This window comes from Macrobrachium rosenbergii, chromosome 4 (genome assembly GCF_040412425.1).
Source record: "Macrobrachium rosenbergii isolate ZJJX-2024 chromosome 4, ASM4041242v1, whole genome shotgun sequence".
NCBI classification, from domain to species: Eukaryota; Metazoa; Arthropoda; class Malacostraca; order Decapoda; family Palaemonidae; genus Macrobrachium; species Macrobrachium rosenbergii.
In genome coordinates, this window is record NC_089744.1 from 2,021,077 (window position 1) to 2,047,306 (window position 26,230).

General features: G+C 39.1%; 1 protein-coding gene across 5 annotated transcripts in view; it reads right to left on the reverse strand.

Moving 5' to 3' along the window:
• Positions 1-26,230, reverse strand: part of LOC136829447 (uncharacterized) — a 65,061-nt gene that overhangs the window by 9,771 nt on the left and 29,060 nt on the right. For 3 of the 5 annotated variants that reach the window (XM_067088129.1, XM_067088119.1, XM_067088111.1), the window contains exons 8-16: positions 25,900-26,062; positions 23,614-23,736; positions 23,209-23,468; positions 20,396-20,558; positions 11,321-11,450; positions 9,832-10,965; positions 9,264-9,596; positions 8,882-9,048; positions 7,452-7,560 (exon numbers count right to left, since the gene is read on the reverse strand). In XM_067088129.1, coding sequence (XP_066944230.1) covers positions 7,452-7,560; positions 8,882-9,048; positions 9,264-9,596; positions 9,832-10,965; positions 11,321-11,450; positions 20,396-20,558; positions 23,209-23,468; positions 23,614-23,736; positions 25,900-26,062 — 2,582 coding nt within the window. Of the gene's footprint in view, positions 1-7,362; positions 7,561-8,881; positions 9,049-9,263; positions 9,597-9,831; positions 10,966-11,320; positions 11,451-20,395; positions 20,559-23,208; positions 23,469-23,613; positions 23,737-25,899; positions 26,063-26,230 lie in introns of those variants that run through there. The other 2 variants (XM_067088101.1, XM_067088091.1) reach the window with 1 other exon arrangement.

A 26,230-nucleotide genomic window follows, 5' to 3' on the forward strand; every position in this document is an offset into this window, starting at 1 on the left:
CATCAAAATTTTTACCTGATTTCCTCACAATGAGAGAGGTTGAACTAAGGTGTTATGTACACTGGTAAGCTATTTTGAGATTTTGCAGGATTTTAATTTAGCATGCATTTATTTTATTGATATTTTGCTGTTTACATTAATACTAACATTTGAAAATTAGTAAATCATTAATATTTGAAAATTAGTAAATAATTTTTTTACCATAAAAAATTTATTTAGTCATGAAAATAAAATGAAAATACAGTAATTAGTGAACACTGCTCTACGAAAAAATTCGCGAATTAGTGAATTTTCTGTGACACATTTGGAGATAATTTCCACAGCAAAACCCACAATTAACTGAAGGCGTGATTGCTGATCTGCGATCTACCGGGGACCCACTGTATAGCCTAAAGAAGTTTGGCTATAATCTGATATCAAAATCAGATGATGGCTGATAATTTTGGACAAAATCCCATAGCCTGGAATTTACTGCCTTGCCTCAGGAGTGAATGAAATTTGAACTTCCACAAAAGTCCCCGAATAAGTGGTGACATTTTGTTTTCCCTTTCCAGACCTTATGGTTCAGCCCGCTACAAGGCAGGCGTCTGAATTTAAAGCAATACTGGCAACAAGAAACAACTTGAAGACATTCCTGGCAAGAAAACATGTAAATCTGCTAAAATCAAGAAAAGAACTCAGATAAGGCAAGGTGAGAGCATAACTAGAAGTCACTTAAGAAAAAAACAGCCAGAGGAGAGACCTCGTGCGCAGCTGTAAAGTGAGAACTGGAGTGTAAAGTAGCAGTAGAGGTGCAAAAACTAAAGAAGAAAGTTGCTAACCAAACCAGGGAAGAAGAACTGAGATATATCTCAGTCTGAAACATCTAGCAGATTCCTCATAGACTTTTGCATCTAGAACAGACTAAACATGAGCAAATAGTGTGAAGCTGCAGGTACAGTCAGAATATGGAGGGAAGCTATGCTCAACCCTAATGTTTCTTGCCTTTGGTCAATAATGGCATTGGTGAAGGATGGTAGGTGTATAAAAAAAAAAATGGGTGAAAGAAAGAGTGAACAGCCGAATTGACAGAAAACCCAATACAGATGATGGTAAGAGGCCATAAGCTTAAACTACTACAGGGTGCTGAAAAGTTTGTATAACACATCTGAAAGGTATGTCTCACCTTCTGCAAGAAAAAAGACAATTCTTTAATTTTTCATAAGTTGGCTATCTTTGTAACAATTGTAAAACAATGGTCTGTACCCTGTTTGAGAACAAGTATTTCAACTTGTATTTTAACCAAACGCCATTAAAAGATGCAGGCCCTTAAATCCAAGTAATAATTCTAAAATGTTGGGCATTCATAAATTCTTATAAGACAAACAAAAGTAAACATTTATAAATAGCAGCATTCATTATCAGCTTTTAAATACTGCTAAATACAACGTACATACTCCAATACTGAACAACGTTACTGAATCAGAATTACCAATTAACTATATTACTGAACACTAAGTAGTCACTCAGTTCTATTATTAAACAGATTTTCTGTTACTAACGGTAAAAATATTAAGTGTTGAACTGCTATAAACAGAAAATAAAAAATACAAGAATAAAATATAATGCATAAAACTAAAACACAATTAAATATATAATACACAAAGTAGTACAAATATTTCTGTCATTTCATATACTGTAAAGTACTGTAGTGCATTCTGCCTTCAACTTGCACAAATTTGGATGCATGCACTTGAAAATAATTTTTACAAATCTATGTAAATCTATGTATGTTAAAAGTAAAATATGAAATTGCTGTGTGCCAAAGTTGCAAAAAATAATGAACAATAAAAGCATATGATCATCTGTGAATATTACTACCCTACAACAAGCTGTTATAAAATCATAACTTGAAACTGGAAAATGGCACAAAGATGTATCCTTACGCATGCTGTAAATGTACCACCAACGAATATGCTATTATATAAACATTATGTGAAACTGGAGTTTTGATATATCCTTATTTAAATAGTACTTTATATAAAATCAGTTATGTAAGTATGCCAGGCTGCTTAGTTATATTCACTAAAGTAACTGAAACTCCAGTGAGACAGAAATTTGTAATTTCTCCATTCATGTATTTGAATTAGAGCATGTGCAAAGGTTATGTATACATAACAAATACCTAATACGGTGTAATGTGTCATTTAAAATTAGGAATTTGAATCTGTGGAAATTTTGGTACATAATGGGTTGTGTAACCACACTTTGATAGGTAAAGGGCTGACTGTACATCCTGTATAAAATAAAGAGTTCTTGCAAAAAAATTTGCACCTTCATAACCTAATTAAACATTCGGAGGAGTAACCAGGGTAAAAAATACACAGCCTATCAATTCGAGTACAATAATTCACTGTTCACACATAAGTGCCTTGCAGATCTTTACCATCCAGTACTGGATTTTACCATACATACTGCAACTTTAATGTTAATGTCACACCTCTGCTTTCACCAGTATACAAGCTTCCATTTAACATAATGCAATTTCTAAGTCATTGACACCCACACAAAAACATGAGAACAGTAAGGTTCTCACAAATAACAAAATGCACATTTTTATAATTCTTCATAATAAAATTTATTATTTGGATACTTACCTACTGCTAAAGTTAGCTTATATCTCTGCCAATAGGCCGCACTCTCCATGTAGACACTCTCCTGGCTTATGCTATTTGCCCACTGTGTTCAGCCACATTTCTGCTAAACTACTTTTGCAACAATGGCCTTTGCCTGCTGCACTGATAGTACTTTCTGTGCTCCTGCTTATGCTATGCCCACTGTCAGCCACATAAACTACTTTTGCAACAATGGCCTTTCATATAGGAGCTTCATTGCACCCTGCCTCTTCAGTGCATGCAGTACTGGAATTTTTCAATTGTGTCCATGACTTCAAGTAAGCCTGTGAGGCCAGCTATGCTGTCTGCTCCTGGGTTACCATCTACCTCTATAATACACTGCTGCTTTCTGCAGTTCCTCCTGTGTTGACTGCTCCTAGTACATAGGCTGTATTAGTCAAGATCAACATTCTTATCTCCCTGCTTGCTGTTGTTTTGGTCAAGGTACCTGTTTTCCTAGCATTCCTCTTCTCTTGTGGTTGAGGCCAGTTGTCTTTTGCTACTGCTCCTGCTACTGTTGAACTGTCAGCTGTATTGCTCTTCCAGTCACCATTCCTACACATATCACAATTCATTTTAGGTCATTAGGTCAGAGAGATGTTATGCTTCCCAGCTTCAGTTGTCACATACCATTGTCTCTCACAGCCCTTCTGTAGTACGAGACCAAGCAGAAGGCCCTATTTTGCCTTTCATAACATTTTTGCCTGCTTGAGTTTCCCAATAAGGCAGCCTGGTTGCTGAAAGACATGGTGTCCTTTTTTGGTGGCCATGGACTAGGTTTATGACGCCTTCAACCTTCAGCAACCTCATTGCCTGGAAAGAGAAGCAACTGCTGAAGAGCTAAGACTATAGTTTAAGATTCCTCATCTGACACCAGCAGCAAGACCTACAAACTCCTGCTCACCATAGAAGTCAAGGACATCCTTGCCAATGTGAAACTAAAGAAGGGAGATGGGAATCTGAAGAGGCTATAACTGGCCCAAGCATTCTTAACCTGCAAGATGCGACTCCAGAAGTTATGCTGAATCTAGGGTTGCTCAGTGCAGACACCCTGGGTTGCACAGTGCAGGTTTGTCTTGTGTTCTGTATGACAGATGGTATTACTAGGAGGCCTTCAGCTTTATTTACTTTATTGCCAGTTATGCACCCATCTGCCTAAACTAACAATCAATTGGAAAAGTGGATTCTAAGCACCAGCTGCTCTCTTTTGCTAGAGGAGACAAAATATTTGGCTGTGGCTACCAATAACAGAAAGATGGTATAACCTGGGCAAGGCATAGTTTATTCATATAGTGTTTAGATGATTGTCTACTTGGTCAGCATTGTCATAAGGAAGCAATGTGGCCACAAAGGGTTTCTGTCCCCCCTGGTGACTTCATCAGGCCTCCTCGACCTACATCTGATTCCTGAGTAGGTCAGAGTTAACCGAGGTTCACAAATAATATAAAGTGGGGTGTGATGACCAACCTTGGTACCTCAGCCTCCATTTGCTGTCTACACCTGCCAGAAGCAGTCACACATTTTCTTTAAGCAGACAAAAGTAGCTCAGGATGTTATATACTGCTCATTCCCCCCAAAAGACACAATATTCTGTTACCCTTTCACAAATACACCATCCAATATAACCCTTTCACACAAACATTCCATCCAATATACAAGTCACCTTCAGCAGATGAAATGATACCAGTCTTCAGCCAAGTGTGCAGCTCAAGAAGTAAGGAAAAGATAAATCACCTGTTGCCCACAAACAAACAATTCTTGTCAGCGGGGCCTGTCTGCAGAAATTTTGGAGGTTGTGGTAAGATAGGGACAGTAATGACAGAGCTGTGAGTAGTGGACACGAAATGAACTGGTTACTGACTTAGCTTTTTCAGGGACATGTCTAACATCTCCCCACGCCCATTGCATGGGGGTGACCCTGAGCTAAATGCCCTGAACTGTGCATGGGGGTGACCCTGAGCTAAATACCCTGAACTGTGTATTAGAGTGGACAATCTAGAAGAAGGCAGTTAAAGAAGTGTCAGATGGAATGGAATGGAATGGAATATGAAATTTAGGCTTGAAGCCAAGCACTGGAATCCGAGGGATTATTCAGTGCTATAATGAATTTGATTTGAGATGAATAGTCATGGTAATGAACTTATGAATTGGATAAAATTTTTAAAAATTATTTTAAAACTATGGTAAAAATTAGCATGTGCCAAAAACTAATATTCTCCATAAAAAAATTTTAACTTTGCATTTGGGGTATGTATGTAACCTTTAGTGTAAAAAAAGTAAAAAAATTTTAAAAATATCCATAAACATGCTTATATACACAACTGAAAAAGTGTATATACTACACTTGGCAACGTACCAAGAGGTCAGTATTAAATTTCATTATAGAGGTTAATGTCTCTAAGGAATGCAATTGTTATTAACAACCACATCAGCACCAAGCAGTTCTGCTATATCCCTGCCCACTAACCCACGTAGTGCTAGTTATATACTTGAATGGGAAACAATTAACTGGTACAGTATAAGATTTTATGAGGAAAAGTATGGCTTATCCTGACCTTCCCAGTCCAGTCCATCTACCAGCAATTCTAGCCACATTCCAGTTTGGATAAAGATGATGATGATACTAATTGGCAACTTTTATCAGGTCTTAGCTCTCTGAGCGAGTGTTCGGAACATTAGTTGTCTTTAAAATCTCATGATGATGATGCTACTATTCCAGTATCTCCCCACCCCCATATACAGTATCTCCCAGTGATTCTGGATTTCACTGAATTAGTTGCTGGGTGATAATGATGAAGACATTGATGATCTAACATATCAGCAAGAGAAGTATTGCCGAAAGTTATATAAGTGTAAATTATAATTAGGGGCTAAGCAGACTCATTAGAAAGCTTTCTTTTGAAGTGATATTTTTACGTGCAATGTGACAAAGATGCCGCATCCTATGCCAAAACTTCCCCAGTCAGTTATTTCACCACTAGCAGAATGCTGTATGTTCAACTTGATGTTGTAAGTGAGACATGACAAATTTTTAAAGTAATTTGTATTTTTCCTTTACATAGGGGCAAGCTGGAGCTGGCCGTTTAACTTAAAACAATGTAGAAATTGGTAGCTGGCTATCGACAGAAGGGGACGAATCCCCTCCATCCAGTTGGTACGCATTCACTTTATCTTTTGGCCCAGAAAGCAAAATGAGGGGTGGCTAGAGGTGGGCCATTTATGTAAAGACCTCAGGTATGTATGCAAAGAAAAATACAAATTACTTGAAAAATCTGTCATTTCTTTCTACATGTAAAACAAACCCTCAGTCTTTACATAGGGGAGACTTACTCTTTGGTGGGAGGATTCTGAGCAAATCTCTGAAGTGACTGGTAGTTTGCCTCACCTGGGGCCTCTTTCCTGGTCATGTAAGATCAAAGGAAGGAAACCCATGCCTCTGATCTGTTGAACATGTGTGATGTTCAACTGCCAGACTTCAGGGCCTTCAAATAAATGGAATGGTAATGTTACTGATTTGAAGACAGGCTTGGATGAAGCCATTTTGTTGAGGACAATAAAGCTGAAGATAACCAACGGGTCTGTTCATTGTCAGTCCCTCTCTCCCCTTGCTAGAGAGAGGGTAGGAGTAGTATCTATTAATATAAAAGGAGCTAGATTATAGACAGGATACTCAGACATCTAAAACACCTGCATGTACGCCCATCCAGCACGTGACAGTTTGCTACCCGTCCCTTAGAAGGATATAAAAGAGAATGTAGAGGCCAATCTCACATACACACACAGCCCCTCTTTTGCAGCTGTACACCTTAGGCGAGATGCTACCTGTCCTCAAGAGCTGGGTGATCTGCATAACTGTTGAGCAGCCACCACAGAACTCAAGGAAAAAGAGTCCAAGGATCTATGGGCAACATCCCGAAGGTAAACATGAGGCGAATGTGGTCTGTTGTGACCTCATTCCCGTTCTTAGTACCTGTCCGACAGGTTCTTCTTGAATGCTGGGGGGAGACCAATGCCCCTGACCTTACCGAAATCTTGCCCAGAACGTAATGTTGTAGTTCACTATGTCATCTGTGGAGTATGTCCTTTGATCATACATACATAAAAAAAAAAAAAAAAAAAAAAAAAAAAAAAAAAAAAAAAAGCTCCTAGACACCACTTTTAAACTATTTTTAAACACTTGTTTCACATTTAAATAATGATGTGGAAAACTCATATCTTCCATGCATCTTTCTAAACAATAATACTTCCTCCTAAAACCAGGTCACAAAAAAATCCCAGCCCCTTTTCTTTTATTAACCCAATGAGAAACATCCTATACTTGTAAGTTCCCTTCTACCTTTCAAGTTAAATTTCATATTCTTCAGCCTGTACGTGGTGGTTCTTAATATTCAAGTGGGGGATACACACTGTTAACAGAACAAAAATAAATGCAGTGCTGAGTAAAATTTATCTTAACAGATGTCATTCAACCTTCCAATTATTAATGGTTAGTTCAAAATGTCAGATAGCATCCTCTCAAATTAGGATTTTGAGTAATATATGTTGCTTATTTTAGCAAATCTTTCAAAAAAAAAAAAAAAAAAAAAAAAAGAGTGCACCTAAAACTAAATACTGAACTGTCATAAAACCAAAGCATTACAACCAATTAAAGATAAAAGTAAAATTAAAAAAGCCATGTAACTCAAAAGTATGCAACTGAAACATAAACTTTAAAATCAAACTTTATTAGCATTCAGCATACAAATAAATGGTTAATTATATGCTCCACTGTATGTGAGCCAAATTAATAGTGCTTACCGCATTGTCACAATCTTCACAGAACCAAGAGTACCCACGTCGCTTGGGTGACTTTTTTAGAGGTGGCTCTAAACAATTGAAGTGATAGGCCTTATTACACTCATCACATCTGCAAACAAAATAATAAGTATGGTGGGTAAGGTGGTTAAAATACTGTACAATGTACTTCAGATTCTCTCAACGATGAACTCATTGTGCAAACAAAATAATAATTATGGTGGGTAAGGTGGTTAAAATATTGTACAATGTACTTTGGATTCTCTCAACGATGAACTCATTGTGAGTTTGGGGTAGTTATAAAATCTGTTTTTACAGATCTGGGAGCCCTACCAAAAGGTAAGCTTTTAATGGCATAAAAATCCAATAATAAACTATTTTAAAGCACTAAAAACACAGCTGACTGAAGAAATGGCAAATACTATTCTGTATATCTATAAAAAAATACAAATCATGCCTTATTATACTTTTAACTATGTAAAAATAATCACAAGGAGGCTAAGCCGATTGCAAAAAAATTCTTCCAAGTGTTGAAACTTATCACAAGGAACAATCTAGACAACTTTTGTACCGTAACGACTGCACATATGAAAACTGGCTGGCACATCATAATCAAAATGAATGAAAGAGATAAATAGCAATCACAAAGCATGTTTGAGATAAAAAGCGTGAAAGAAACACAGCACTCATACTTGCTAACTGCCTCAAGAATGTAAAGTTAAATAGTATCTAACTCATGGCTATCTTGTCCAAATCTGACAGCAGACACTGTCCTATATCTGAAATATCTGGTGATGAAGCATCCTTTATTGGAAGATTTTATAATGCACAACTAAAAATGGAATTACCAACATAGTAACATACAATTAAAAGAAGTCAGAGCGCTGAATGAGATCATAAAAAAGTATACTGAAGACAATACAAATTCATAAAATATGCTATTCATACTGGATATACAAATTCTCTTTCAAACCCAAAATTCTTTCTCAATTAAAAACCATCTTTCATGAAAAAAATTCTTTAAAACACCAGGAAAACTATAAAACTAATGCTGTTGGAAGATAAAAAAAAAAATGTTATCTGGGAGAAAGAAATGCAGAAACACGTACAGCAGTAGCCCCTTGACTTATCAGATGCTTTGGTTGTCTTGCCTTATTATAACTGACAAAATCTTTTTTAATTAACAAGGACCCTGGAGCATTCAAGACATTCTAAACTAACCATAATTCCCCATGATTTTAAAGATTTACCTGTAAAATTCCTCGGTTAAAAAATAGTCAAGCAAAATCAAAAACACTAATGTAACTGTTATGTTATACTATTTTGAAATCTGATAAATTGATGCCTAAGACGTTCAAGGACTACTGTCTTATTAATTACTCCCAATAAATCAACAGCATATCATTCATACAATTAAATGGCACTTCACTTACGAAACTGTATTTGTTACTCCTCCCGTTTCACCACAAACATCACATTTGCTGAACTGCTGCGGGTCACTAGGATCAGACTTCCTTCTATTACCAGTGCTAGGAGAGCGCTGAGTATTAGTGCTTGGAGAACGCTGAGAATTAACAGTAGGGGTTGTATTTGTGTGACTCTGAAAATTGTCCAAAAAATAAATATATATTAAGATCTAATCTCATAAATAACATTACCAACAAAAAACAAATCTGAATAGTACTAAATTGCCAAGAAGCTACTACTACTTTTATAAAAGCATATCTTGATACAACATATTACATTAATAAGGAATGAAATATCGAAAACAAAAATGACAACACAAGAAACTTGAGGCCTGAACAAACATCTTACCATACTGACTGTTGTTGGCTGAGAAACAGAACTCTGAAGATGAGCTGTGTGGCTTGCAATGGAAGTGGGAACTGTTGTTGTTGGTGGTGGTGCCATGGGCTGAGTTAATGTATAGCCAGGTGGGAGAGGCGGATATCCAGCTGGGGGAGTGACAGTCTGGTAACCTGAATGAATAGTTGTAGGAGCACTTGTAACAGCAGATGTTACTGCTGTTGTAGAATTCACTGTAGGAGTGTGAGAACCAATAGTGGTGGTGTTGTTTGAATTAAGAGGGCTAGATAAAGGTAATGACACAGGTGCATCATCAAGAGGTCGAGGAGGAAGTGGCTTTATCTGAAATGTACGAGGGAGAATATTCATTACACTTGAAAAAAAGGTGAAAGGCACAATACATTTTAATATATTAGTGTTCAAATAAATTTTATTCACATGAATTTCTTCTATCAACACCAACTTTACAAATATTAAGAAAGCTAAGTAAACAAGCTGGATCTCTTAAATCTTTAAAATACATGAACGTAATAACAAGTTCAGGAACCACTGTCTGATTAAAAGATCCAAAACAAACCTTAATTCTAACAGGAGTGACCATTTCAGAAGCCATCTCTCCCAATCCATGTTTATCGCGATGGTGATGCTTCTTCTTTTTCTGTTCTTTGTCTTTATCTTTATCCTTCTTTTTCTTTTTACTTCCATCTCTGTGTCTCTTTTCCTTACGAGGAGAATTTGGATCATCCTCTGCACTATGAAAAGATTCTGAAGTAGGAGAATTCAGTGATGCTGATGGTAGTGCTTCAGCATTGGTTTCCAGGTGAATGTTAGGAACGCCACGTCGCCGAGGGTAAGAATCTGTGGTCTCAGTTATGGATGCTGGTATATTAACTGAAGTGGAAGTTGGTACATTAACTGAAGTGGAAGTTGGTAGATTAACTGAAGTAGATGTTGGCAAGCTGACTGAAGTAGATGTTGGCAAGTTGACTGATGCTGTTGTAACTGCTGTTACCGCTGGTGCTACTACTTCACCATTGGTGGATACAGGTACTTGTGAGTGAACTTCATGAGCATTCAAGTCAGCACCAGAATCTATCTGACTTCTTCGACCACGAGTAGGAGATGAAAGCTTAATCGGTGAAGGAGCAACTGTAGTATCACAAGGTTGTCTTCTTGATCTTGAGGGTGAAGAGGTAGAGTTCCCATCCACAGTTGTAGATCCCTCTATCTGAGCTTGTGAAGATGAATTTACCTCTGCAGTTACAGTTATTGTTGACATTGACAAGGCAGAGCAGCTACCAGGTTGAGCAGGGGATAATGATACAGGTGTTGGTGGCTGAGCTGACGTCATCAGGCCTGACTTTTCTTTTTCCTGAGAAACACTATTCAAAGGAGAAACCAGGGCATTAGTTGAAGATTCTTTGTTCTGAGGTGTACTGACATCCATAGGTTTATCTCCCACATCCATTTCATCCCCATAAGTTTCAAACTCTCCCTGTGATTTCCTTCTCTTCTTCATGCCACCTTTCTTGTTGTCGGTGCTCAATTTTCTCTTTGTCCCTGCAGGACCTGAATTTGTGACTACCGGATCATTGGTAAGAGAAGCTACACCAGGATGATACAAGTGCACGGGGCCACCTTCATCATTTGAATGTTCATTAGCTGTACCAGCACCAGCATGATTCAAATGATGGCTCTTTTCTAGGTCATTCTGTAAAGAAATGTATACTCTTAATTCATTTGGAACAATTTATACACAGCAACATTTTCCACATTGTCAGCAGACCCCTTTCAATCATGTCTTAAGTCAACAAAGTTCATCCTAAATCCTTTTCATCAAAACTAGGTAGCATTGATTTCTATGATTTATAAATTCTGAGCATACTAGTGACAGGAATAACTGACTATGGTGACACCAATAATTTTATTTGACAATCAAGAAACAACAAATTTTCACCAAATCTTATTTAACCTTATTTCTAGAATTAAACAATACTATAGGGGGATGTGACATAACTCATTTACACACTCAGCAATTACCCAGTGCCAAATAACACACAACTTACTTTGGATTCATAACCAACTGAAGGGGAGAATTTTGCAGGTTCTTTAATGTTCCTACGCAACCTTCTAGGTGCGGCAGTATCCACTTCTGATGCTTTATCTGAATCAGATTTACAACAATCTGAGCATTGCCTGGAAAATAAAATTTGTTTCAAAAAGCAGTTTCACAAAGCTGGCAACAAGAAGGTAACCAAAAATTTCTTTCATTGCAAACCCATCACTTATAATTAGCCCGTTCCTGTACAGAATATGTCCCAGACAACTCGGTTCCTATTAATAAAAGAGAAAGAGAACTGCCATAACCCTGTATTACTGCAAGAAGCGGCACATTCCAGTCTCAAACAGATTTTCAACTCACTTGTATAACTGCACCTCACTACTATTGTTTTTGCTAATCAAAACGCTAATTACAATGCTTGGCTAACGTTGCCATTAACCAGATTTTTGGCGATGGTAAGTGATTTTCAGCGTTGTTAAGAGGTTTATCAGCGTTGGCAAGCAGTTTCTCGGCATCAGCAAGCAGTTTATCAGCATTGGCAAGCAGTTTATTAGCATCAGCAAGACGTTTATCAGTGTCAGCAAGTGATTTTCAGCATCGGCAAGCGGTTTATCAGCATCAGCAAGCAACTTCTGGCGTTGACAAGCAGTTTATTGGTGTTGGCAAGCAATTTTTGAAGTCAGTAAGTTGTTTATCAGTGTTGGCAAGCAGTTTAGTGATGCCAAAAAGTGGTTAACGGCACCGATAAGTGGTTTATTGATGCTTACAATGTTGTAAACACCATTAATTACCATAATTATTGGTGATTTTCAGTTATCTGCGCTCAGCCGGGAGTTGAACACCCGCTGTCAACTGGGGACTGCCTGTATCTGAATGTCATGAGACACAGGTGGTGCTCAGACAGCTATGGAATTTCATAAATAGCTTATCACAGGAATTGCCAAATAGTTTACAAAACACATGTTTAACCAAGAAACTTTTATAATCTAAGGAGGGAACTGAAATAAGCTTTAGGAAGTCTAGGCTAGCCTAATATACATTTGATATTCTGTTCTTCAGGGTGAAAATTTGATACAAAACTTCTAACAGTATACTGACAAAAAGTTTGAAGCATTTTGTTACACTATCCATAGCCTAACTATTATACAGTATTTTGAACATTTTCTTCAGGAAGAAAAATTAAAGTCACAGTGAATTGCACAAATAAACACAGGTTTTAAAACATTACATATATGAAGTAAGGACATCAAGTGGGAGTTCAACTGTTTACCACTGAAGACCTGAGGGGTTTCACTGCTAGGCTAACCTATTATACGTATGAGAAGGAAAAAAAATACTAACAAAACAAACCCTTTGTAAATGTTTTGATCATATATATGCTGTCAAGGTTTTCTGTTAGGGGAAATAGGTGGGTGGTTTACACCGGCTTCATAATTAATTCCCACCTTCAGCTTGAGAGAAACCAATGGTTTACTTTTTTCAAAGTTTCTTGGAAATCAATCCTATTTGACAGCTCCTCTGTTAACACTGTAAGCTATAGGAGCATGAATGCAAGACTCAAAAATTTGTATAACCAATATATTATACTACCATGAATATAGGTATTACACAGTTATTGTTATTCTGGCATTTGATGATGGATAGATTTTATGTGATTGTCTTATTTTCAGTTTATTTATGTTGCTGAGATGTTAGGCTTTACAAATATCAACCCAGTTTAATACCATGGTCGAGAGAACTGTCTACAGCTGAAGAACTGTCTGGCATGGCTTACATTCAAAATAAGTGTCAGCTGATGTTTTGAACTTTTTGCATTTTGATGACCGTGTATAGAAAATTAACATCTGATATCAATAAATTCTCATTATCCTATACATCATCATCTTCGCTTGTGCCCTTCTGTCCATGAGAGGGGAGGAGGGCGGGCTCTGACTCTGTAATTACTTGACAAGTACAGCATATACTGTATGAAACTTCATTTTTATAAAAGTAACTTACCATGTAATTACATAGCTAAAGTTTCCTCTTGCACTGCAGCCTAAATTAAAAAATTTGCAGGTAACGCTTCAAAGTTCAGTGCAGACGACTGGTCCTGTCCACTAACAGGAATACCAGGAACAACTTAGAAGACAATCTCATTCTGTTTTCTGCTGCGCTCCAGTAAACACTGAGTGTCGATGGCAGCTTTGTTCTTAAATCTGCAGGTTGGAAACCGGGTTTCGGTGAAGTATTATCACTGATTTCGGGTAGCCCTCAAGCCTACAGCTTTCAGAATCAGTATTTTATTGTTTTGTTATTAAGATCTGATTCAAGTTTATCATATTTTGCTACTGTAGCATTTTTGCAATCAAATGATTTAACTCCAGTAGCATAGTTTACCGCACTACCACCGTTACTGGTTATGTAATAAATGTAAACATTGCATTCATTGCCGAACCAATATTTATGGTATTGAATTACTTACCAAAGGTTAATGGATGGACTCCTGATCTTTTCTGTCCTATTCAGATAGTAACTAAGAGCTCTGACTAGACAGTGTTCTCTCTTTTTCTTCATGGCCAAGAACATCCATCAAATTCTTAATGGTAAACGAAAGGGTCCTCGTTCTTGGCCAAAAAGCCTAGGGTGAAGGAGCAAACTGCATCTCCTTGGGAATAACCTACCCTTTTATCAATGACTTGAATTTCACAATATGTTTAGCCGTGGCTAACGCAAAGAGGAAGAGTGTCTTGCGAGTGAGATTCCTAAGGGAAGCAGAATGAAGGGGTTCAAAAGCTGGACTGGTCAGCCATTTCAGGACCACATCCAGATTCCAGGAGACCAAATTGACCTTTCTCTGTTTCATCGTATCAAAGGTTGTTAATATCTGAATTCAACAAAAGATCTTGCCCCTATGTTTAAACACTGAGCTAAGCATAGCTCGATACCCTTTAATGGCAGAGGAAGACAAATTCCTAGAGTTCCTCAGATAAAAGGAGGAAATCAGCAATCTGTGTTACAGAGGTCTCAGAAGAAGAGACATTGTGGTTGTAGCACCACCGACAGAAAACTGCCCACTTGGCCTAGTGGTCAAGGCTAGAAGATTTTTGCTGGCATCATGCAATAGCCTCTGCAGCTCCCCTTGAAAAACCCTTTGCTCTGACAAGCTTGCGTACAGTCTGAAGCCTGTCAGGGCAAGAGCGGACAACCCTTGGTGGTGTCTTCTGAAGTGGGGTTGGCTGAGTAGAGATGGTTTTTAGGGAAAGCAGTCTTGGATAATCAAACAATAGCCGAAGAAGGTCTGGGAGCCACTCCCTCAGGGGCCAAAACGGGCCTATGAGTGTCTCAGCTATTGTGATGTGACCGAAACTTGTTTAACACCTCCCTGACCATGCTGAAGGGGCTAGAGAGCAGAATAGAGGAAGGTGATGGTTCTTGGAGGTGGCAAACAGGTCTATCATTGGCCTGCCCCACAGTTTCCAAAGATCCAGACAAACCAGGGGATCCAGGGTCCACTTGGTGGGAAGGACCTGGTTCCGACAGCTTAGCACGCTGGCCATAACATTCAACTCCCCCTCGGTAAATCGGGTGACCAGAGTCAATTGGTTTTGTTCCACCCAAAGGAGTAGATCTCCTGCTGCCTGGCAGAGAGAAAAGGAATGAGTGCTGCCTCGTTTTCGATTTTCGAATATATGCTATGGCTGTGGTATTGTCTACTATTATTTTGTTGTGGACTATGGTCCAAAAACTCTGAAGGCCTTGCTGAACTGCTTTCAGTTCTCTCACATGTATGTGTGGGCTTTGCTGATCCTGGGTTCACGTACCGGATACTTTCCGATTCCCCAGTAGGGCTCCCCAGCTTATGACCGAGGCGTCTGAATAAAAGTCTAGGTCAGGGCTCAGAGGCTGAAGGGACTACCCTTCTGACAGTCTTTCTTTTGACAGTCACCACTGCAGGTCCGATTTGATCTTGGAGGTGATTGGAAGCACGAGTGGATCTAGCTGCTTTCCTGTCCCAGCTAGCCTTCACAAAAAACTGGAGAACTCTCATATGAAGTTTGCCTAATCTGACAAACATCTCTGTGGATGCCAGAGTTCCCAGTAGGCTCACCCACTGTTCAGCCAAGCAAGACGAATGGGCTAGAAAACTCTGGACCATTTGGAGGCAGCTGGAAATTCTCGAGACAGAAAAGCCCAAAAATCCTGAGAGTTCACAGTCATCTCCAAATAGAGGATCTCTTGCTATGGGTTCAACTGGGACTTTTGGAGATTGATAAGAATGCCCAGTTCCTGGGTAAGAAGAAGAATCTTGTGTATCTTGTGTAAGTACTTCATGCACTTTTCCTTTGACGGGGATCTAAGTAGCCAGTCATCTCGATAAAAGCTGACATTGTTCCCCATCAAGTGGAGCCATTTCAAGAGAGGAGCGAGGACTTGAGTAAATACTTGCGGGGCCATAGAAAGGCTGAAGCAAAGGGCCCAAAACTGATATAATTTGTCCTGGAAGATGAACCTTAGATATTTCCTGGAGGCAGGATGAATCAGAATGTGGAAGTATATGTCCTGCATATCTAGGGTTATCATCCAGTCACCCTGGTGAATGGATGCAAGGGCTGAATGGCTTGTTTCCATTTTGAATTTTGTCTTCAGGACAAAATGATTGAGGGCACTCACATCGAGGACTGGTTTCCAGCCCCCAATGCTTTTGGTACCACAAAGAGTCAGTTGTAAAAACTCCATGCTGGTGTTCTTGACTTCCTCTGTGGCCCTCTTCTGGATGAGCAAGGAAACTTCCTCCAGAAGGGCCGAATGTTTCTCTGAGCATTTCGGGTATGCTGTCAATGTGATGGGAGAAGTGACTAATGGGGGGCTCTACGGGAATGGAATGACGTAGCCCTCCTTCAAAACTTTGACAATCCAAGGCTCTACTCCTCGTATTAGCCATTTTTCCCAAAGCTCCAAAAGTCTGGCTCCTATGGGTGAATGAAGGACTTCATTCTCAATTTTTAGGCACTGTCTTGGCAGAGCTCTTCTTAAGGGACTTGGTTATGAATCGGACACTTGTACGGATCCTGAACTCTGGTCTAGGGATACCTCCACGAAAGGGATGCTGCTGGAAGGGTGAGGAAGTCCTGGCTTGCAAGGCAGATGATTCCTTGGGACGCTTAGACGACTGGGCCAACAAATCTTGTGTAGATTTTTTCTGAAGATCTAACGCAATTTCCTTCACTGCGTTCTGAGAAGAGGTGCTGCTGGTCCAAAGGCAAGAACAACAGGGCCGACTTCTGAGTCTGGGTGACTCCCTTAGAAGTAAAGGAGCACCAGAACTCTCTTTTCTTTAGAACACCAAATGTACATAGAGCGAAGAGCTCTAGAGAGGCATCTCTAATGGTTTTGTTGGCACAGGACAAAACGCCAAGCCAGTCCGATGTGATATCTCCAGCCAGATCCTCATAGTCCTCTATTTTCTTAACCAGGACACCCACCGTCCAGCCCAGAAAGCAAAGGACTTCAAAAACCTTGAAAATGTATTTAATTAAATGGTCTAGTTGTGCAAAAGAAAACATTACCTTTGCCGACGAGAACAAAGAATGGCGAGAAGAGTCAATGAGACCAGAGAAGTCCCCTTGGGAGGAGGCAGCGACTCCCAAAGGGGGAGCTTCGCCAGTCATGAAAGGTAAGTACCTCCTGCGTATCAAGCGAGAGGGAGGAAAAGCTAAAGACACTTTACCTAGTAAACCCCCCGTACTCGCGTTCTCACGATTTGCGGACTCACCCATTAGCGGATTTCTCTGTGGAACGTATCCACCCAATATTCGCGGAAAATTTGCCCATTCGCAGTATTTTTCACTGAGAAATATTCACTAATTACTGTACTTTCATATCACTTTCATGACTAAATGCACTTTTTGTGATAAAACTGTTAAAATACTCTGGTAAGCATTTTTAGAGGGTTTTTCTTGTGTTTAAACTATCAAAATAGGAAGTTCTAAGTGTTTTTAGAGGGGTTTCAAGTATTCGCTGATTTTAGCTATTTGCGAGGGGGGGGGGTGCGGTATGCATCCCCCGCAAATACAGGGGGTTTACTGTACTCCCTTTTGGCAGAAAGCCAGTCTCCCATCTCCTTGAAGGACTTCCTAGAGGATGAAGAAAGTACCATCTTGGGGAGTCTTGTCCTTTCGTCAGGTTGGTTTCTCATTAAAAAGGTCAAAGCAGGTGAGACCAGGGACAGGATAGCATCTAGAGAGGCCTTGGGAGCGGAGGGAGCTTTCTTTAACAAGTCCATGATTTGGGCTAACTGCCGCTTAATTGGAGCCAGATTCGGCTCATCATGATCCAAAGGCGAAGACAAAGGATTCCGCAGTCTCTGAGCAGACTGAAGAGGTGAAGAGTGCCTGGGAGCAGGCGCTTGGAGCTCAGAAGTAGGCGCTGGGATCTCAGGAGCTGGTGCTGGGTGCTCAGGAACGGCGCCAGACATTTGGCAACAGATGCCGGGCGCTTGTGAGTTATCACTGGGCACCTGGGAGCCAGGTGACGGCACTCAGCTGTTGGGCGCTCAGATGAGACGGCCTCCAGACTGTCCCATGTAGACAAAAGTGGATGTTGATGGGCAGTGGCAGGGACAGAAGGGTCCACAACGTAACTACAAGAAGGCTGGGGACTGGGACTAGACTTCTTATACTGCTTAATAGGAAGTGGATCTGGATGACGACCAACATCCTCAGAAGGGCAGTTGAGTGGTCGGGAAGAGTCTAGGTACCATTTGTGGCACCTCTTGTCCATGCCATAGTCGTCGGAAGAGCTTGAAGATAATTGACGCACCTCCAAAGACACGGCTTTCCAATGGCTGTCTGCCAACACCTGGGATTGTGCAACACGAGCAGCTGAGGGGGCAACTACCCGTGGCAAACCCCAACAGCCTCCCTTGGACTTCCGGTATGTCTTCTCCCAGGTTCAGGGGAACCATCGGGATGGATAGCCACCTCCTCCAACTGCACTGCACTCTCACTCATCACTTTCTCCGCAAACACTTTATCCTTTATAACTTTAAGTGACTCTCCTAACTCTGCCACTGTACTTACTACCAGGTTAATTTTCTTACCAAACCTGGATTCGAGATTGGCGATGACATCAGGGTTGGAAGCAAGGGAGCCAGGCACAGGAGTAGGAGGCTGAATGGTAGGAGGGCAAGGAACAGGGGAAATAGTCGGAATAGGAGTAGTAGGGAGAGCAATATGACTAACCTGTGAACTAGGTTTAGGTGTAGCTTCTACACTAAAGGAACACCTCTTGGCCCTAGAAACCGCTTTCCTCTTCCTATCTCTCTCTAATTTATCCAAGTGGGAGACTTCAAAATCTTCCACTGTTTAATATCTGTACTGCTTAGTCCTTGTTTTGTTTATGGAACAATTGTTTCCTTGTTGTGGGTGCACTCCTTTTCCCGGTGGTGATTATTTTTTTGTATACAGAATTTACGTCTGTTGTCTTCGCTTTGGTAGCGACAGTCAAGTTTGGGTAATCATCAAGTCAGAGTCCAGACAGCTTGGCAGCATGGAAGTGTTTAACAGCAGGTAGTAGTTACCTGTTGGCCCCTACAGTATTTGAGGATGAGAACTTTGTTCGAGTTCGAGGATGAGTTGATAGCTAACCCTAGTCATCTGTGGACAGCTAACCCTAGTCATCTGTGGAGAGGAGGCATTCCTCTGGGACAGCAATTTGGCTGTCGCATCGACTCTGCTGTGAACATCTGTTTCGTGGAGATGTTCCTGTTTGCCGTCATGGGGCGGTTTTGACGACTTCACGGCAGTAGTTTGATGGTCATCCTCGATGACCTATGATGGTCATCCTCTGTGACCCTTGTTAGTGGTCTTGACATCTCTGGGTAGATGTTTAGTTTTGTACTGTAGGAGGACTGTGAATCATCATTACAGATATTTATGTATTATGAGTGTAATTGGTATTTATGATAATTTGGGTTATTTTTATTTGTGCTGCTCTAATGATTCTTTAGATATTTGGGTATTTTTTGGTTATACCATTCATGTTAACTGATGTCACTTTATGCTGTCTGTATTGTTTATTGTTTGATGTAGCTGAAATGTTGTTCTCCTTTATATGGTGTTTATTACTTTTTGCTTATGTGGTAATGTTTCATTTTAAAGTAACTAATTCTGCTACATCTTTGTTATTTGACTGACTCTTTGGTTGTCTGATGTATATTTATTTATTGATTTACGCCAGACTTGACTCAATTGTAAGTATGTATATTACTTAATGTTAATAAACTAGTTTTAAGGTTATTTTGCTGGTTTTGTTGTTCCCCTTTCCCCGTCGTTGTCTCGGTTTCTGCCAGTCTTTCCAGTCCTTCTCTCTGTAATTGATGACAGAACCTGATGAACCGAGTTTTGGTTCATAACAATATCCCATGAGGAACACTCATTACAAGTTTTCTACATGCTACACTCTTGGCCCCTACATCTACTACAGATCAAATGAGGATCATAACCACCTTTTGTAAGCCTAGTTTTACAGCCTTCACTGCAACAGCAAATACTCAAACTGCTAGAATCGGACATAATTCAGCAAAAAAAACTTGGGAACTACACTGGAAAATGATGATAACCTATCAAAAGCCCGCTGGCTACCAAAACAAAGTAATTGTACTTCACCAAAATTCGTAAAGACAAATGAAAAACCATCAAAAAGCTGCTGCAAATGGCGCCGATGTGTAGACCAGAGCTGGTAGAAACAAAGTGGCTTACCTTCCAGGTTGTTTCCTGTGTTCCCCGATAGTGGGGACGGCCTGCCACCTACACAAAACAGAAGCGCTGGAGCGAATTTTAGAATCGTCCTTGCGCGAGTTAGAAACGTTAGCTATGCATTAATGGGTAAGTTGCTTAAATGAAAATCTCAATTTCTGTTAACTCAGTGACAGCACTTATCAAGCTTACATCATACCAGGAGTTATAGTATGACAATAGTTTGCATAAGTTATAAATAAATGACAGATTAACAATTTTTTAAATTAAACCCTCAGTATAAGACATTATAAAAGTTCACACTTTCCATACAAGTCAAAATGAGTCATGACATTCCATACCATCCCATCTGTTTTGTCTTCTTTGGCATTCGGGTAAGGGGAGGATCAAGGCAGGAAAGATGATAATAATGGCCGCAGGTATCACACTCTATCAACAAGTGCTGTTCTTTCATTTGTTGACAAACACGGCATCGATTCAACGACAGACCAGTTGGAACAGATTCTGCAAAATGCAATACAACAAATTAGTGGAACAGATGCACACTAACGTGAAAAGTACAGTATTATAAATTCTCTCAAAATAGTGATACTAAACCACGCAATTCTTCTTATACAGTACACAATTATGCTTCCGATATAACTAAATTCTTTACATACTCTTCAAATCCCAAAAGATTAGCGTCACTTGAAAGTGAAGCTGTTTTATAAATCTAAGCCTGACAACCCTGTGTCCTAAATAATGATCTTTACCTTTTTCCCTTTTCCATTTTTGCCCTCTAGCTACAGTTTCTTCCAGTTTATTCGCTCCACAATTAGTCTTTTGTATGTTCATCACTGTATTCTTTGTATTAGATATACAGAAGTGGTCTTTTTCAACCTCGGAACTCAAAGTTAGTTGTCAACAAGTTCTATTACAAATTCTTAATTAAAAGAAAACAATGTGTGAGTTTGCTGTCCAATGAAAGTGTCTCATGAGGAACCTCTCATCTGCAATAAGCTTCTATTCCCTGCCACTGGTGGCTGGCCATTCTGGTTGTGTCAAGGAAATCGATGGGGTCAACGCATTTTTGTGGCCCATCACAAAAAGTGACTCGTGGATCTTCCATGCAAATTTTTCCATAACTTTGTGGTTTCCACCAACCATGAGGCCTTATAGCATGGGTAGTCCATCATAATCCTTGCTTTTACTTTACACATACTATCATTTTTGAAGGTAAAAAGACATTAAAGTTGTAGGTAGCACGTGTGGTGGTGAAGGCAGTGTCTCCTTAATGGCCTTAAAACCCAACATGGTCTTGCCCAGGACAACATGCATTCGTAGAAAGCTCTGATGGATTCATCTCTTGAAATCTGTACCCCTCTTTGTTTCTCTCCTTCTGTCCTTACACGTCGGTATGATTCTGCATTGCTTTTCTCTCATCTTTTTTTTTTTTTACATTTAATTATGTATTTTGATTTATTTGCTATGGATAATCTACCAATCGTCTAGAAACCTCTTTCCGCTGTTGTTACTCTTCTTACTTTCTTCTCACCATATACGTTACACATAGTGTCTCAATGAACAGACATACAAAATTTAAGTTTTGTGATATAAAGTTTTTGCAGTCAAGCATTCTACTATATCCATATGATGGATATAGGCTGTTACCAAGATGCTAGATTATAGTGGGTTGGCTGTCTGTGTATAGATCGGTGTATATATTTATTATCATATGTTTTGTAATCGATATTTTATAGTACCAGACATATTACATATTTATCTACAGGCAGTCCCCGGTTAACGGCGGGCTCAGTTAACAGCGATCCGGTTTTATGGGGCTTGTCTAGTGACGAAAATCGGCAATTTTCGGCACCGAAAATCGCAGATTTCCGCTTATCGGCACCGATAATTGGGTATTGGCGCCGATAAGCGAAAATCGGCTCTTTTCGGCGCCAATAACCCCTGAAAATCGCCGAAATTGCCGATTTTCGGTTATCATCACACCCTCAGAAACGGAACCCCACCGATAACCGGGGGACTGCCTGTATTTAGCTAAATTATCTCCTCTTTTTTCATATGTACAGGCAGTCCCCGGTTAACGGCGGGCTCGGTTAACAGCGATCCGGTTTTATGGGGCTTATCTAGCGCCGAAAATCGGCGCTGATAACCCCCCAAAATCGCCAAAAATTGCCGATTTTCGGTTATCATCACACCCTCAGAAACGGAACCCCGCCGATAACCGGGGACTGCCTGTATATAGTTCACTGATGGTCCCTTTTTGCTATAACATTTTTTCTAATTTACTCTTAACCCTTAATGGACGGATCTTCTCAACAGAGGATCTAAAACAGGTTTTGGTTGGTGGACAGATCCCCTCTGAGGAGTATTAATATTACGCGCCACACGAGTTGGCTGTATCGAGCGGGAAAAACTTTCCAATACTTCAATGGCCCATAAATGAATTGTGGCAATTACAGAATTCAGCTCAGCTCAACTCAGTCATGGGTGTCTCGTGGAATTTAGTATTGTCCTTGCCTTGAAGGGGGAATGTCTTGCTCCTTTCTCACCCATGACGTCTTTTTATTTATTTGCTCATAAATATACCCAGGGATTGCTGTTGGTTTTGGTTCTTATCTTTTACGATATGATCTCGGTTATAATTGTAATTTTGCAAAGAAATATTAGAACAAACATGTAAAAATCCAAAAAGAGTTACTACGTTTCCAGACCTCAGTAAATTTACGTAAATATTTTACAACAAATATGCTCAGAATTTGTTACTGATTTTATTTCTTATCTGTTATGATATTGTGGGAGCTGTAATTATAATTTTATAAAACAAAATAAAATACATTATTAGAAAATACATGTATAATTTGGTAAAATTTAGTGTTTTGTGAAAGAGGCCTCATGCAGGGTTGTAAATAGTCAATCTCAATTTCCCGTGGAAGAGAGGGAAAATTAAAAAAAAAAAAAAATTTTCTTACACCATGCTCATTTGCATATCTTCTGCTTTCCATTGATGTGTTTTTTCTTAAACTGGCTAACCTTAAAGTTTGTCCCGGTCTGGGGGGTTGCACGATATATAATTAGCCCGTCCCTTAAGGGTTAAAACAGGTGCAAAATAAAGCTGGAACACAGACAAAAATTTCAATCAAAACAATATACTAACCTCCCACAGGAGGAACTTGTTCAGTCATCATCATCTTCGCAGCTGCCTTAGTCATGATAGGTGTTCGTAAACTTCCTTTTGGTAGAGGTCTTGTGGGCAGTGGTGGACTTGGAGGGTTATGTAAAGCTGCTACAACTGGAGGAAGAGGAAGCGGTCGTCCTGCCAAACCTTTCAAGAGATCATGGAGTTCCAAAGCTTTGTTGAGTAACATATCATTTTCTGATTTCATATGTTCACATTCTTTTTCCATAACATTAAATCTGCAAACAAAAATTAACACAATCAGTAAATCTTAAACAACTGGGAATAACTACCTTAACATAGGAAGACAAAACCTTACCCTCACACATTTACATTAACATAAGAATTTGTTAAGTATTTTCATGATAATAATCGAGTACTTACTTAGCTCTAAGTTCCACTTCTTCTTCGGTCAACTGCCTATTTTCTGTTAGAAGTTGATCTAGACGGTCCTTCATTTCTGATAAGCGATTTGTTCGGTCCAGATAATAACTTATAAATTCCACGCTGTAAATAAATGAAATCTTTATATCAGTTTACTGTCTACAGAAAGTAGATGAATCATAAACACTTTAAAAAAGGGACTTATTGAGAAAAGAAACTTTTACTCTACAGTAAAACCTCGCTTTAATGGACCCGGAACCAATGGACATCGGATTTAATGGACAAAATCTGGCCAAGGGTAGTGTCTATTGTTATTTACATTTATTCGCGCACTAACCTCAGCACTGCTGCAAAATTGGAACTAAACATGTATTTCCATGTATAAGACAACCTTTAGATAAGACGAGGTTGTAAATTATGGCAAATTTTTATGAATTTATCTCATCGCTGTAGCATACGACGACAGTATAAGACGACTGCTAAATTACAAAACCATCTACAGTGTATAGGCTAGCTTTTGCAACAACAGGTATCTTTTGACATACTGGTCATGTAAAGATGATGTTATTACAAATGTGTTTTCCTTACTCTATCCCTAGAAATTCAAAATAGACATGTTTTTCTCACACATGTTGCCTAAAAGGTAAACCATTGTTTTGTTTATGTTTCATCGCCAATCACAAACCCTTACAATATGATAATGTAAGATAATTATCGTACATAATTATCGTTCTTATGACAGAACTGTTTTAAACAGTTATTTACCACCAAAATGATAATGAATTTTTAATGAAAAATTAATATTACGTTATCCTAAATGTTACCACTATTGTAATTACACTGCCATTAAAATTTCTGAAAGGTTAGTCTCCCATAGATAAAAGTTGATTTCACTGATATGGAATTATTCCTTGAATAGGCTATTTATTATGAAGATCTGCCAATGATATAGAAGGTAAAAATGGTTTTATAATGTTTATGTTTCATCGCCAATCACAAACAATACAATAATGCATAATAATTTTTGTTCGTATGACTGACTTGTTCTAAACAGTTATTTGCCACCACAATGATAATGAATTTTAATTAAAAATGAATATTGCATTATCCTAAATGTTATTCCTACCATAATTACACTACCATTACAATTTCTGAAAGGTTACCAAAAGATAAAGCTTGCTGCGAGAGCCACCATGACTCGATGTTTACATTTTGTCAGCTCGCCTCGTATAGATAAAAGGTGATTTCACTGATATGGAATTATTCCTTGAGTAGGCTATTTATTATGAAGATATGCCAATAATATATAAGGTAAAAAGGGTTTTATTACCTTTATTATTAGTTATTTCATAATGTGAATCTTTTAATGTATGTTGGTGGTTAGCCTATCGCACTTAGGCTGAGGCTAGCCTACCGATAAACATCACATACGACACGAAAAAAACAATGCTTCACTTTAACAGACAATCGGCTCTAACAGACGACTTTCCCCCCATTAATCCGCTAAAGTGAAGTTTCACTGTAGTAATAAAAGCCTTCTTCACTAGCTCGCAACTAGTGAAAATGTGAACTCTAAAAAATCATTTAAATAAATTTTAGATTCAATGCTATTTATCTAATATAGCTACAGCCATTTGGTATCATAAAATAAATTTCATATAGTGTACATTTTCACATTTCATGGCACACTGTACAGTATGGCAAGGTCAAAGCAGCCCCTTTTTGCCTTATACAGTACAGTACTTTAAAACCTGTTTTGCTCGAATCTATTTCACTCTAACAGCACACTTCTCTAACTTTACCCTGCTATAATTTTTACCTTCTGCTGTTTAGGAACAAATCCATCAGGTGGGTCTTATTAGTTTTCAATTGAGACACTGTGTCTTTTCAAGCTAATCTATTATAATGCTGTGCTAGGTGAAGTTCTCCCCCCACCCCTGTAATGATGAAGCCACAGCTTCCATTATGACACCATGACGTACTGTCATCTCCACCAAATGATCACATCAGAAAATAAAATGCTATATGGCACTATGAAGTCTAAATGAAAATATCAACACCAATTATATTCCTATATTCATCATGCGTTCTCATGGCAGTCAACTTTTACAGCAAACTAAGCAAAACCACTGAGTTACATTTCTAGATTTTCTTAAGGCTGGTCAAAAGGATTTACACTAAAATGACATCATAAAAAAATGGAGCAAGATAATGTTAGAGTTGCACAGATTAGATGAGATCAAGGGGTCTAACAACACAAAAACTGCAAATCAATTTGAAACTTACTTGAAAGCTGGAGGAATGTGCCACTTCTTTCTTATATCACCAACTTCAGCCGACTGCATCGCCTGTGATTCTGTACTCAATCCCATGAGTTCAGTCTTCCGCAAAAGTGAACGGAACAGTGAGGCAGAAGTGGACAATGCTCTGGGCATTTTCTGTGTTGGGTCTGTAAAAGAAAATCATTATCAATACAAATACAGATATTACATATTGTTAGTGACTAACATAATCACATTTCAACTATCAAGTTACAGCACAGGCAGTCCCAGGGCTGCGGCGGGGGTTCCGTTCCAGTTGCATGCCAGACGGAAAATGCCGTAACTCGGAACTCGTA